General features: G+C 42.0%; 1 protein-coding gene across 3 annotated transcripts in view; it reads right to left on the reverse strand.

Annotated features, from left to right (window-relative positions):
- Positions 1–8,965: 8,965 nt before the first annotated feature.
- Positions 8,966–12,147, reverse strand: part of BMP1 (bone morphogenetic protein 1) — a 125,889-nt gene continuing 122,707 nt past the window's right edge. For all 3 annotated transcript variants that reach the window (XM_056571077.1, XM_056571078.1, XM_056571079.1), the window contains exon 20: positions 8,966–9,764. In XM_056571077.1, the coding sequence (XP_056427052.1) occupies positions 9,630–9,764 (135 nt within the window). In that variant the 3' untranslated portion in view covers positions 8,966–9,629. The remainder of the gene's footprint in view (positions 9,765–12,147) is intronic.

Consider the following 12,147-nt stretch of genomic DNA (forward strand, 5'->3'; position numbering starts at 1 on the left):
AAGCAGTGGATCCACTATATTGTGACATTTTTGGAAGAGGACACACATCATCTTGGGAATTGGGTTGTTCTACAATACCACACTCTAACTAAAGAAAGACGCCATGTTTTTCTAATCCTGTACATTCCATTTAAGGACCTAAGACATAGAAACCACATAATAGAATGAGACCCCTATTTGATCCATACATTGCTATGTGTAGACTTGTTTATAAACCTGTATTACGGTCTAAGACAATAGTTTATGTCACCATGTTGATGCAGTATTCACAATATATGTGCTGAATATACGGTCAGTCAAACTTGCAGTACTTGTGATCCTTCTATTAACATGGCTTCTTCTGTTACATCACCTGCGCATGTTTACTGTGTGTTCAATTACAGCTGTTGTCTTGTAACCCACTGTATTCATGAACATACGATTTATTGTTTGGTCAAAACAGGGATAAGAAAATTCTGTATTTCTATTAAAACTCAGTGTTTGAAAAAAATGTCTGTTATTGTCAAGTTTTTGATTCACAGTGAATTATTATAATTTTTTTAAATCTTATTTTAACTTTTTTCCCTTCTTTATACTTATTTACATACAATAATCCCAAATAAAATAAATTAGGAGAGGTTGTTGGGTCAGATACAATTGCTAAGTTAGGAAAAACTAAAATCGTGTAGTGACATAAGTATTCAGGATTTTCTTAAAGCCCCTTTGGCAGTGATTCCAGCCTCCAGTCTTCTTTGGGAGGAGGCCACAAGGTGTACACACCTGGATTTGGGAATTTTCTGCCATTCTTCTTTCAGACTCTGTCAGGTTAGATGGGGACCGTTGGTGGAAGCAATTTTCACATTTTTCCAGGGAGGTTCTATTGGGTTCAAGTCAGGACCACTCAAGAATATTCATAAAATTGTCACAAAGCCAATCCTGTGTTGTCTTGGTTGTGTGCTTGGATGGGGGAGATTTATCAAAACCTGCCTAGAGGAAATGATAAAATGATAAATCTCCCCCCATTGTCTAGTTGGAAGGTGAACCTTTACCCCAGTGTAAGGTCCAGAGCATTCTGGATCAGGTTTTCATTAAGAATAACTCTGTACTTTGCTTCATTCAAATTTCCCTCAACCCTGACCAGTCTTGTACCAGTCGCTGAAAACCACCCCCGCAGCATGAAGCTGCCCCTACCATGCTTTGCTGTAGGGATGGTATTGGGCAAGTGCTGTGCAGTGCCTGGTTTCCTCCAGACAAGACACTTAGAACTGAGGCATAAAATTTCACTCTTGTCCAAGAGTCCTTTTAGATGCTTTTCCAATCTCCAGGTGGTTTTCATGTGTCTCATTGAGAAGATGCTTCTTTCTGGCCACTTTGCTATAACTTCCAGATTGGTGGGGTGCTGCAGTGATGGTTGACCTTCTGGAAGTTTCTCCCATCTGCACACAGTGGGCCTCATTAACGAAGCTAAAACCGACCAGTTTTTGTCAGGTTATTTTGTCGACAAGCCCGACACTGCACTGTGAAAAGCCGAAAAAGGGGCGTAATCTGTCGCAAGAAGGGGCGTGGTTTATCAACCCGACCTATTCACTATTGAATTCACAGAAAATCCTGTCGATAAATGCCTGGAAATCTCCATCTAGAAAAAGCTGGTGAGAAAATGTTCCCGACTTTTCCCCATAGTAAATAGAGAGGAATCCTTCAAGTCTGAAACAACATTTCCCACTAGTAAAAACCCAACGCACAGTAAATGAGGGCCAGTATCTTTGGAGCTCAGCCTGAGTGACCATTGGGTTCTTGTTTAGCTCTCGTACCAATTGGTTTAGTGGGAGGCTAGCTCTTGGAAGAGTCCTTGTTGTTCCAAACTTCTTCCATATAAGAACTGAGGAGGCCACTGTGCTCTTGGAAACTTTCAGTGCTGAATTTTAAGCTCTACAGGTATTTTCAGGTTTTGCTCTGATATGCATGGTCAGCTGTGATCTCCAGATATATAGACAGGGCTGTGTGTTTCCACATCATGTCCAATCATCTGAATTTTCCTCAGGTGATTCCAACCAAGGTGTAGAACCAGCGTCAAGATGAACCAGAGGAATGGGAGGCCCCCATGGCTAAATTCTAATTGTCATAGCATGGTTATGACCATACAGAATTTTTAGTTTCTCCGGTAAAAAAATTTGCATATATTTATAAAATTCAATTATTTCCACATTGGCATTATGGGATGTTGAGTGAAGAATAATAGGGAGAAGCTTAAATATTTTCATTTAAGCACAAGGCTTCACCATAACATATTGTGAAAAAATTAAAAGGGTCTGAAGACTTTCCGCATGCATTAGATCAAATCATCACCTGATCAGTCCGGGCTTGGAGCTGTGTTTGGGAAGCAGGAGAAAGGAAGTGTTAAAGGATATGAGTGACTCTGACAAGGGTCGCATTCTGATGTGTAGACGACTGGCATAGAACAGGTCTTGTGGGGTGGTTAGAACCGGCCAAAAGTGGGCCAAGGTAGGACAGCTGGTTAACCAACAATAGGGGCATAGCAAAGGCTAGCCCATCACTCCAATGCCACAAAAGTGCTTCAGAGGTACATATTACTGAAAAAGTCTCAGCTGACTAGAATAGAAAAGTGTCAGAACACACAGCATAGACAACAGCCATAAAAGCACCTAGAATGGGCACAGAAACGTTACAACTAGGCCATGGAGTAAAGTTGTCCTAGTCTGACAAATCACATTTTTTTTTTTTTTTGTATGGACTGCCGGGTGTGTGTGTCACTTACTTGAAAAAGAAATGGCACCAGGATACACTATGAAGAAGACATGACGGGGGAAACAGTGTAATGCCCTGGGCAATGTTCTGGTTGGAAACCTTGGGTCCTGGCATCATATGGATGCAACTGTGACATATACAGTACCACCTACCTAACCAATGCACAGACCAAAATCCCTCCCTTCATGGCAGTGGTGTTCCCCAAGGACACATTTCAGTCACACTGTCACGTTCCTCTGACCATTAGTTAGTATTTTTTACAAAGTCTTCAAGGTGTGACTTGGCCTCCGAATTCCCTAGATTTTAGCAGATCAATCATGTGTAGGACGTCCTGGAAAAACACGTCTAATCCAAAGAGCAGCGCCTCACTTTCATGCTGCCTGAAGCACATGTCATTAGGATGATCCCCCGTGGCTTCTCCCGGCCCCACTGGCCTTTGTTCATGGATATCTCCCTATACTGAAACAGGGAAAGCTTTCCTAGTCAAGGCTAGTGGGACAAGGGGGAGCAGCCAAGGATCCTCCCAGTGACTGGGATGACAGGTTAACCTTAAAGGGATACTCCTGTGGAAAACACCTTTTCGAATAAACTGTTGCCAGAAAGTAAAACAGATTTGTAAATTACTTCTATTTAAAAATATTAATCCTTCCAGTACTTATCAGCTGCTCTATTCTCCAGAGGAAGTTCTTTTCTTTTTGAATTTCTTTTCAGTCTGACCACCACAATTTAGACAGATTTGTAAATTACTTCTATTTAAAAATATTTAACCCTTCCAGTACTTCTCAGCTGCTGTCCACTACAGAGGAAGTTCTTTTCTTTTTGAATTTCTTTTCACTCGGACAAAGGTGTCAGCAGAGAGCACTGTGGTCAATGTAAGGAACTGTCCAGAGCAGGAGAGGTTTTCTATGGGGATTTGCTCCTACTCTGGACAGTTCCTGACATGGACAGAGGTGTCAGCAGAGAGCACTGTGGTCAGACAGAAAGGAAATTAAAAAAGAAAATAACTTCCTCTGTAGTAGACAACAGCTGATAAGTACTAAAAGGATTAAGATTTTTAAATAGAAGTAATTTACAAATGTCTTTAACTTTCTGGCACCAGTTGATTTAACTGGAGCCCTTTAAAGGATCTGCTGTTAACATTTCAATGCAAGATACCACTCCTGACTGCTGGAACCCGTACCATTCACAACAACAGGGAGTCAAGCATGTGCACTGTCTATGTCAGTGTTTGCCAACCAGGGTGCCTCCAGCTGTGGCAAAACTACAACTCCCAGCTTTTGCCATACTGACAGTTTTGCCACAGCTGGAGGCACCCTGGTTGGGAAACACTGGTCTATGTGACCGCTAAAAAGAAGCCAAGTACAGTGCTCAGCCATCTCAATGAAGCAGCACAGATACCCGACTCTAGGCCCCTTCTTATTAATTGTCAGGATCCCAACAATTATACATTTATCTTCTATTTAAATGCTGGTTGTGATTCAAGCCCTTTAAGTGTCCTGCAAGCTCCCACAATGCACTACTCTGGTAACAGTAGTCCAGCTGAATTCCTGAATCTCCTTTGGATGTGAAGAGAGGAAAAAACACCTGCTTTTTGTTCGGAAGAAGATGACTTTTCGTTTCCCAAGAAACTATGTGCTGTTCCTCAACTTTCCTCCTGCCGGAGAGGTTTGCCAATGAGGATTGCGGCACCTCGCCCCTGGCTGGAGGACCGGATTGCCTGCATTTCCCAGCTCTGGATCTCCCTTACTCTCTGGTTTCTGCAGAAAAATATATAAAAAATCTAATATTTAAAGTTCCAAACATCAGAGACATACACTTGAAATATATATTTCAGACATGGTAGCATCTAGAGATGAGCGAACTTACAGTAAATTCGATTCGTCACAAACTTCTCGGCTCGGCAGTTGATGACTTTTCCTGCATAAATGAGTTCAGCTTTCAAGTGCTCCGGTGGGCTGGAAAAGGTGGATACAGTCCTAGGAGACTCTTTCCTAGGAATGTATCCACCTTTTCCAGCCCACGGGAGCACCGGAAAGCTGAACTAATTTATGCAGGATAAGTCATCAACTGCCGAGCCGAGAAGTTCGCGACGAATCGAATTTACTGTAAGTTCGCTCATCTCTAGTAGCATCCTCCGGAAGAAGGAACTATTTCCGAAACGATTGTAGGGGCAGGCATTCTGGTGGTGATCTTGAGTGTTTGTTTACACATGGGTATCATGTTTGCTTATGGCTGCTTGTCTTTAATGTGTACTCTGCCCCTAGACATCTTATCCCCTATCCAAAGAATAGGGGATAACATGTCTGATCGCAGGGGTTCCCGCCGCTGGGGACTTCCCCCCCCCCCCCCCGATCTCCCTGTTGCTCCCGGCATTCGCAGCCACGCCCCCTCAATGCAAGTCTATGGATTGCAAGTCCCATAGACTTGCATTGAGGGGGCGTGGCTATGATGTCACAAGCCTCCACCCTGCTTCACCAGTCATCCGGCACGGAGCGAAGTTCGCTCTGTGCACCGGATGTCTGGGGTGCCGCAGCCGAGATTGCGGGGGTCCCAAGCGGCAGGACCCCCGTGATCAGACATCTTATCCCCTATCCTTTGGATAGGGGATAAGATGTCTAAGGGCGGAGTACCCCTTTAATGCATTTTGCGGTCAGCTTTGATCGCCGCGTCTGAAGGGTTAATACAGGGCATCGCCGCGATCTGTGATGTCCTGTATCAGCCGCGGGTCCCGGCCATTGATGGCCGCAGGGACCGCCGCGATAGGTGTGTATTTGCCTTATAAGACGCACTAACTTCCCCCCCCCCCAGTTTTTGGGAAGAAAAAGTGCGTCTTATACGGCGAAAAATACGGTCTATTTTTCTGGTGCAGACAGTTCACTTGTAGGTTTATATTTAATATTGCTTCTATAGCCGGTGATATTTATCCATCACTGTTCACTGAGTCGTATACGTGGACGTTGATCCTTCATGTACAACAGTATTGTAGTGCATCGTGTTTTGTTGGTTGGTTTTAGAATCTGGTTTCAGCAAATAAAGGACGTTTATTGTAAAATGAATGTGTATGCAATATTCTTATATACTCTTCATCTTTCTGCATACTTTCCTTGCAGTTTACAAGATCTCTGTTTGCTGTCATCCAATAGTAACCTTCATTGATTCCTCTTAGTGGACGGACACCCATGTGCTTGGCTCATTACAGTGCAGTTATCAGGGTTCTGTCCATTATAACAAGATCATCACATGACCGGGACGGAATTTTATCCCCTTGTAAACAATGAAGGTTCCTATTAGAGATGAGCGAATTTACAGTATATTCGATTCGTCACAAACTTCTCGGCTCGGCGGTTGCTGACTTTTCCTGCATAAATTAGTTCAGCTTTCCGATGCTCCGATGGGCTGGAAAAGGTGGATACAGTCCTAGTAGACTCTTTCCTAGGACTGTATCCACCTTTTCCAGCCCACCGGAGCATCGGAAAGCTGAACTAATTTATGCAGGATAAGTCATCAACTGCCGAGACGAGAAGTTCGTGACGAATCCAATTTACTGTAAGTTCCTATTGGATGACAGCAAACAGAGATCTTGAAAACCTTGAAGTTACATAAAATATATGTTAAATATTATTTGCATTAAAGTCATCCAATTTTTATTTGCTTAAACCGCAAGACTGATTTTAACAATACAGTTTACTGACCATTTGACGGGTTTTAAATACATCTCAAAATATAGTTAAATAATGGAAGAAGTCATCATAACCTAGCCAATCCCCGCTGCTCCCATTCTAATGCTTTCCAGGTTCCCCCCTGGTTTCTACTTCGTGGACCCTCTTGACACAGTTCATATTGCAGCCAATCACTGTCTGTGGCAGGTCAGCACTGCGGCCGGTGATTGGCTGCAACAGAGTCACATGTCTGTGTTAAGAAAGGCCACGAAGTAGAGAGCAGAGAAATGGGGAAGTGATGGAGGATCGGTAAGGACATTATGACTTTTATTATTTTGCAACATTCTGAGCTGGGAAAGTAGTATTCTGGGAAGTAAAATTATGTTTAAAACAATAGGTGTCGCAAAGTAATATCGTTTTGTAATTCTCCTTAAAGGGGTACTCCGGCACTAAGACATCTTATCCCCTATCCGAAGGATAGAGGATAAGAGGTCTGATCGCGGGGGTCCCGCCGCTGGGGACCCCCGCAATCTAGCATGCAGCACCCACGTGTTAGCACTGCAGGAAGCGCTGAAGCGCTTCCTGCAGTGCTAACAGATGGGTGCTGCATGCTAGATTGCGGGGGTCCCCAGCGGCGGGACCCCCGCGATCAGACATCTAATCTCCTTTCGTTTAGATAGGGGGATGAGATGTCTTAGTGCCGGAGTACCCCTTTAAAGGGGTTATCCAGGAAAAAGCTTTTTTTTTTTTTATATATATCAACTGGCTCCAGAAAGTTGAACAGATTTGTAAATTACTTCTATTAAAAAATCCTTTCAGTACTTATGAGCTGATGAAGTTGAGTTGTTCTTTTCTGTCTAAGTGCTCTCTGATGACACCTGTCTCGGGAACCGCCCAGTTTAGAAGCAAATCCCCATAGCAAACCTCTTCTACTCTGTGCAGTTCCAGAGACAAGCAGAGATGTCAGCAGAGAGCACTGTTGCCAGACAGAAAACAACAACTCAACTTCAGCAGCTGATAATTATTGAAAGGATTAAGATTTTTTAATAGAAGTCATTTACAAATCTGTTTAACTTTCTGGAGCCAGTTGATATAAAAAACATTATTTTTTTCCTGGAATACCCCTTTAATTTATAAGATCACTTTGACAGTGCTCTCCCTGTTGTCCACTTCAGTTTGTGTCAAACAGTGCGGCAGAGTGAAGAGGTTTGGCAGTCTTCAAGGTCATTTGAAGCGCTTTGACTACATAAATTAAGGGCACCTACTGTTTTACATATGGATTTTTTTTTCTTTTCACAGAATACCACCAGACAAGCCCCCTTTAAAGGGGTACTCCGGTGAATTTTTTATTTTTAAAATCAACTGGTGCCAGAAAGTTAAACAGATTTGCAAATTACTTCTATTAAAAAATCTTAATCCTTCCTGTACTTATTAGCTGCTGAATACTACAGTGGAAATTATTTTCCGTTTGAAACACAGAGCTGTCTGCTGACATCATGAGCACAGTGCTCTCTGCTGACATCTCTGTCCATTTTAGGAACTGTCCAGAGTAAAAGGAAATCCCCATAGCAAAGATATGCTGTTCTGGACAGTTCCTAAAATGGACAGAGATGTCAACAGAGGGCACTGTGCTCGTGATGTCAGCAGAGAGCTCTGTTTTTCAAAAAGAAAAGAATTTCCGCTGTAGTATTCAGCAGCTAATAAGTACATTAAAGGATTAAGATTTTTTAATAGAAATAATTTACAAATCTGTTTAACTTTCTGGCACCAGTTGATTTAACAACAACCTAAAAAAAGTCTTGTATACTGTGGTCTAAGTAAAATTAGGGAAAACCCAAATGATATATGATGATGATACTCCTTGATAAAGCCGGTCACGGTGAAACGCGTTGGAGGTGATCGCAGGGACGTGGAATTTACCTTCTTTTTACATGTGGGGTCAAGTATATATATTCTGACACCTTTACTCTCAGCACTTTATTTGTCCTGTTCTTTTTGCAATGATTCATTGCATTTATCTTACACATTTTTATGTATGCTATATAGCTATATACTATTTCTTCATTTGTGTATGATATATGTACTCTTTTTTTTGTAAAATAAAATTATATATTTTATTAATTTGATTTTATTAATTTGTTTTATTATTTTTTTATTTATTTATTTTACTACATACATTTTTACTCCTAGTGGGTTTACCCTATACGCTGTAGTGGCGTATTTATAGGTTATATACCAGTTGATTTAAAACACAAAAAAAAGTTTTTCACCGGAGTACCCCTTTAAACCCTGCTACATCTGGACTTATCTGGTCCACCAAAAATGGAGGTAATACCCGGGCAAGATTTGAATGGACCTACTAAAATGTATACACATTGGCCATGCACATCTGTGCTGCTGTTGCCATCAGTAAATACATACTAACACAATAATAGTCCCGTATAGAACACTCAGGCGTCCATTATTCTCATGTGCATTCCAATTTAATTTCTGTTCCCTTTTTGCATATTTTCAGTAATGCCACAGCACCATGAGCAGAGCACCAGCCCAACGCTTAGAACCACAGTGGTGACCATCTTTAATGAGTCCATAACTTACACACATTTATAACGGACTCTCTCATGGAGTGGTGAGAGTCCGGAACCTGTGTATGTGGCTCAGCAAGTACAATTCTAGTCTTTCCAAGACAGGATGAAGCAAGAAGAGGCCAATAAAATGAGGGGCCTTTACAACAGCTAAGAATATTAACAGAAAGACCCCAAATTTAAGAGGGGGTAGAATAGTTTTTAAAGGAATATTAGAGAAGAAGGGGGAGGGGTGGGTCGTCAAGCCAGCACAAGCATACTGGCCATAGAGAAAGTGATTAGGAAGCAGAATTCACAGGATTATGTAGGACCCCCCCACCCCCTTTATATTCTTTACCAGCACTCAGTACAGCACCAATGTGTTTCAGGCACAGTGTATGTCATTGGTGTATATTTATGCACATACAAATGGATTAGAATGTATACATATATGGAAAAAGTCTATTATCTCCTGCCAACATGACTCCGTGCCCTTGGATATCCCTGAGGCTCATCTAGTCCTTTATCCCATGTGACACGACTTGCAACTCTTACATCCACAGATCAGATTTTTGGGCGGGTCCTGCAGTTCAGGAGTCATTCCTCAAAGACGAACTTGGTCCCAGATCCAATGAGGCATGGGACAGGGAATGGTGGGGTGTCACTTGCGGGCTTGAAGAGTGTCCTGGAATTTGGTGCTGGTGTATCGGATGTGAAATCCCTTTTTGTTAATTGAGTCGTCGGAGTGGAACCGGATTGTCAGCGAGTCGCCGGATGAATACACTTCCTCTGGGGGCTGCGGGGAGGAAAAGAAAGAAAAGAAAGAAGAAAAAAAAACAGGTGATGAAGCTTTTCAGATTAAGGATAATACAGAACATTCTACGAGAACACATTCAACAGAAAAGGAAAACGTGTGGGGGATTTGCCCATTCAGCAGAAAGGAGTGCAATGAAAGCAAGGGGAGCTAAGACTCTGTAAAAGGGGTTCAGCACAAAGGCCACACACAAAAAACGACAGGCCCCAGGCTTCTGGGTCTATTCATGGCTGAGGGAATGATCACAATGGCGCCGACATCCAGCGGACTGCTCCTTATTCTCTGATTTATATTGGTGTCGGAGAAAAACAATGCGCCCACAAATGATGGGGTGGAAGAGAAATTCATTACAGGGATGTACTGGGAGTCTTTAGTGTATTTATACGGCTGCCTCCAGACTTGGCTCCGCTTTGTAGGAAACTGGGAGATATTCTATACTGTATCTATATAGTGCCAAGACAGGCAATGTAGTTGCTATGGTGCCCATAGAAAAAGAGAGTCTAGCCTAGGTTGCATCATACCCTTTTGCTATGGGGTGAGAACTCTCAGAGAAGCAATGGCAAACAAGGGAGCGGAAAATATCAGAGGTGCAAAGGGATAGGAAGGATGAGCAACAAGTCATGGGTTCTCTAGTCCCCCAGAAAGGAGGGGTGTAGTATATTAGAACATTGAAAAACCTTTGACTATAGTGATCAAGTTTCATTTATATAAACTGGAAAACCCAACTATAACATTCCAAAAATTTGATGTACATGTATGTTAAAAAGTTGGTGAACAGGTTCACAAGCCGACCCTGCTCCATTCACGGCAGGAGCCAGCTGTGTTGTACAGCCGATACTGACCTGTAACCGTGGATACTGTAGAGAATTCTCAACCTACCTGTTTAACAACTTAGATGCCTAAGTCAATTGCGACCACGGCACCTAAGTTGTAAGACAGGACAGCCCCTCCCCTCACTATCCAGTCACCTGATTGATACGCTTATAAAGCAACCCTTGGGTGCCATACGGTTGACATGACAGCTGGAGGCCTAGCGAAGAACCCCAGAGAGCAGGACAGTGGTTGCAGTGTAAATAAGCAAAAATAAAAGTTAATAAGAAATATGAAGATAATAAGAAAATGAAACTGAAATACTAAAAAACTGTCTCTCTCTCTCTCTCTCTCTCTCTCTCTCTCTCTCTATCTATCTATCTATATATATATATATAAATAGACTAATAACTAATGTCCTGTCAGCATATGGTGACAAAAGGCAAAGATATTTTAAAGTAGCAAAACTTAACAAAAACAATATGAATGTTATATTGCCATCATACTGAACCACAGAATAAATTCAACATGTTATACAGTAGAAAAAACTCCCCTCCCCAACCCCCCCAAAAAAAACTATGTTACGATATTTTTGTTAGATTCTATTCACAAATATATTTTTTAAGAATTTCCCTATAATTTATACAATATAAAAAAAATAAAAAAAACAACAGACCTACAATAAAACAAGCATTCATTGGCTACGTAAATGGGAAAAAAATATGGTTCTTAGTTCTTGGAAGACGAGGGTAAAGAAAAAAAATTGCCAAAATTGTGTGAAAGGTTGAAATGATACAATTTTGGCTGCCACCACCAGCTTACCGCACGCATGCTGTTTTATTATGGAGTTCTGTGTATACACTGAATGCAGTATGCTGCCCCTAGTGGCAGTGGTAGTTATTCTGTGCACATACACAAGTCACTATGTAACACGATGGGTGACATAACCCTTTGAAAAGTAACCACCAACATTACAAAATTATAAAGAATATATGACTCTGGGGTCTTTTTATCTAGTCCTATTATAGATTTCCCTTTAGAAATACAATAATAATGGAGGAAATGCCTTCTACGGGGCGCCGTTTACTGCGGATTCAGCCGCCAGCTTTATATTATCCTTACACAGCGATGTGAAATCCAGCTGTCTTCTTTTATAGAAGCCGGCTAAATCATTTCCTGAATGCTCCGGAGCTGCAGAATGGAGCCCTGTTATGTCTTCTGATTTTACCCACAACCATTCATTTTCTGCATGGAGACAACCACTGTGTGTACCGAGGCGGTCGCTGTCCACTGGACCTCAAATGACCGCTTGTACTGAACAGAGCAATTACACCGGGATCAAAGGCCTCTGGTGCCAGGCGGCTATTTCTGATGTTCCACCTACATGGATTTCCTGGTAGGTGTAGCGGAATAAAGTATTCAATGCTGGCAGAATGAAAGCGATCACAGATTTTTCTTCTCTTTATTTTGCTTTCTTGCAGAAGGTCACTTATGGATTCGGCAGGCAGAGGGTTACACTGACGGATGTTCTGTGCCCACTGCACATGAGGGTTAC

Source organism: Hyla sarda, chromosome 4 (assembly GCF_029499605.1).
Source record: "Hyla sarda isolate aHylSar1 chromosome 4, aHylSar1.hap1, whole genome shotgun sequence".
Taxonomy (NCBI): Eukaryota; Metazoa; Chordata; class Amphibia; order Anura; family Hylidae; genus Hyla; species Hyla sarda.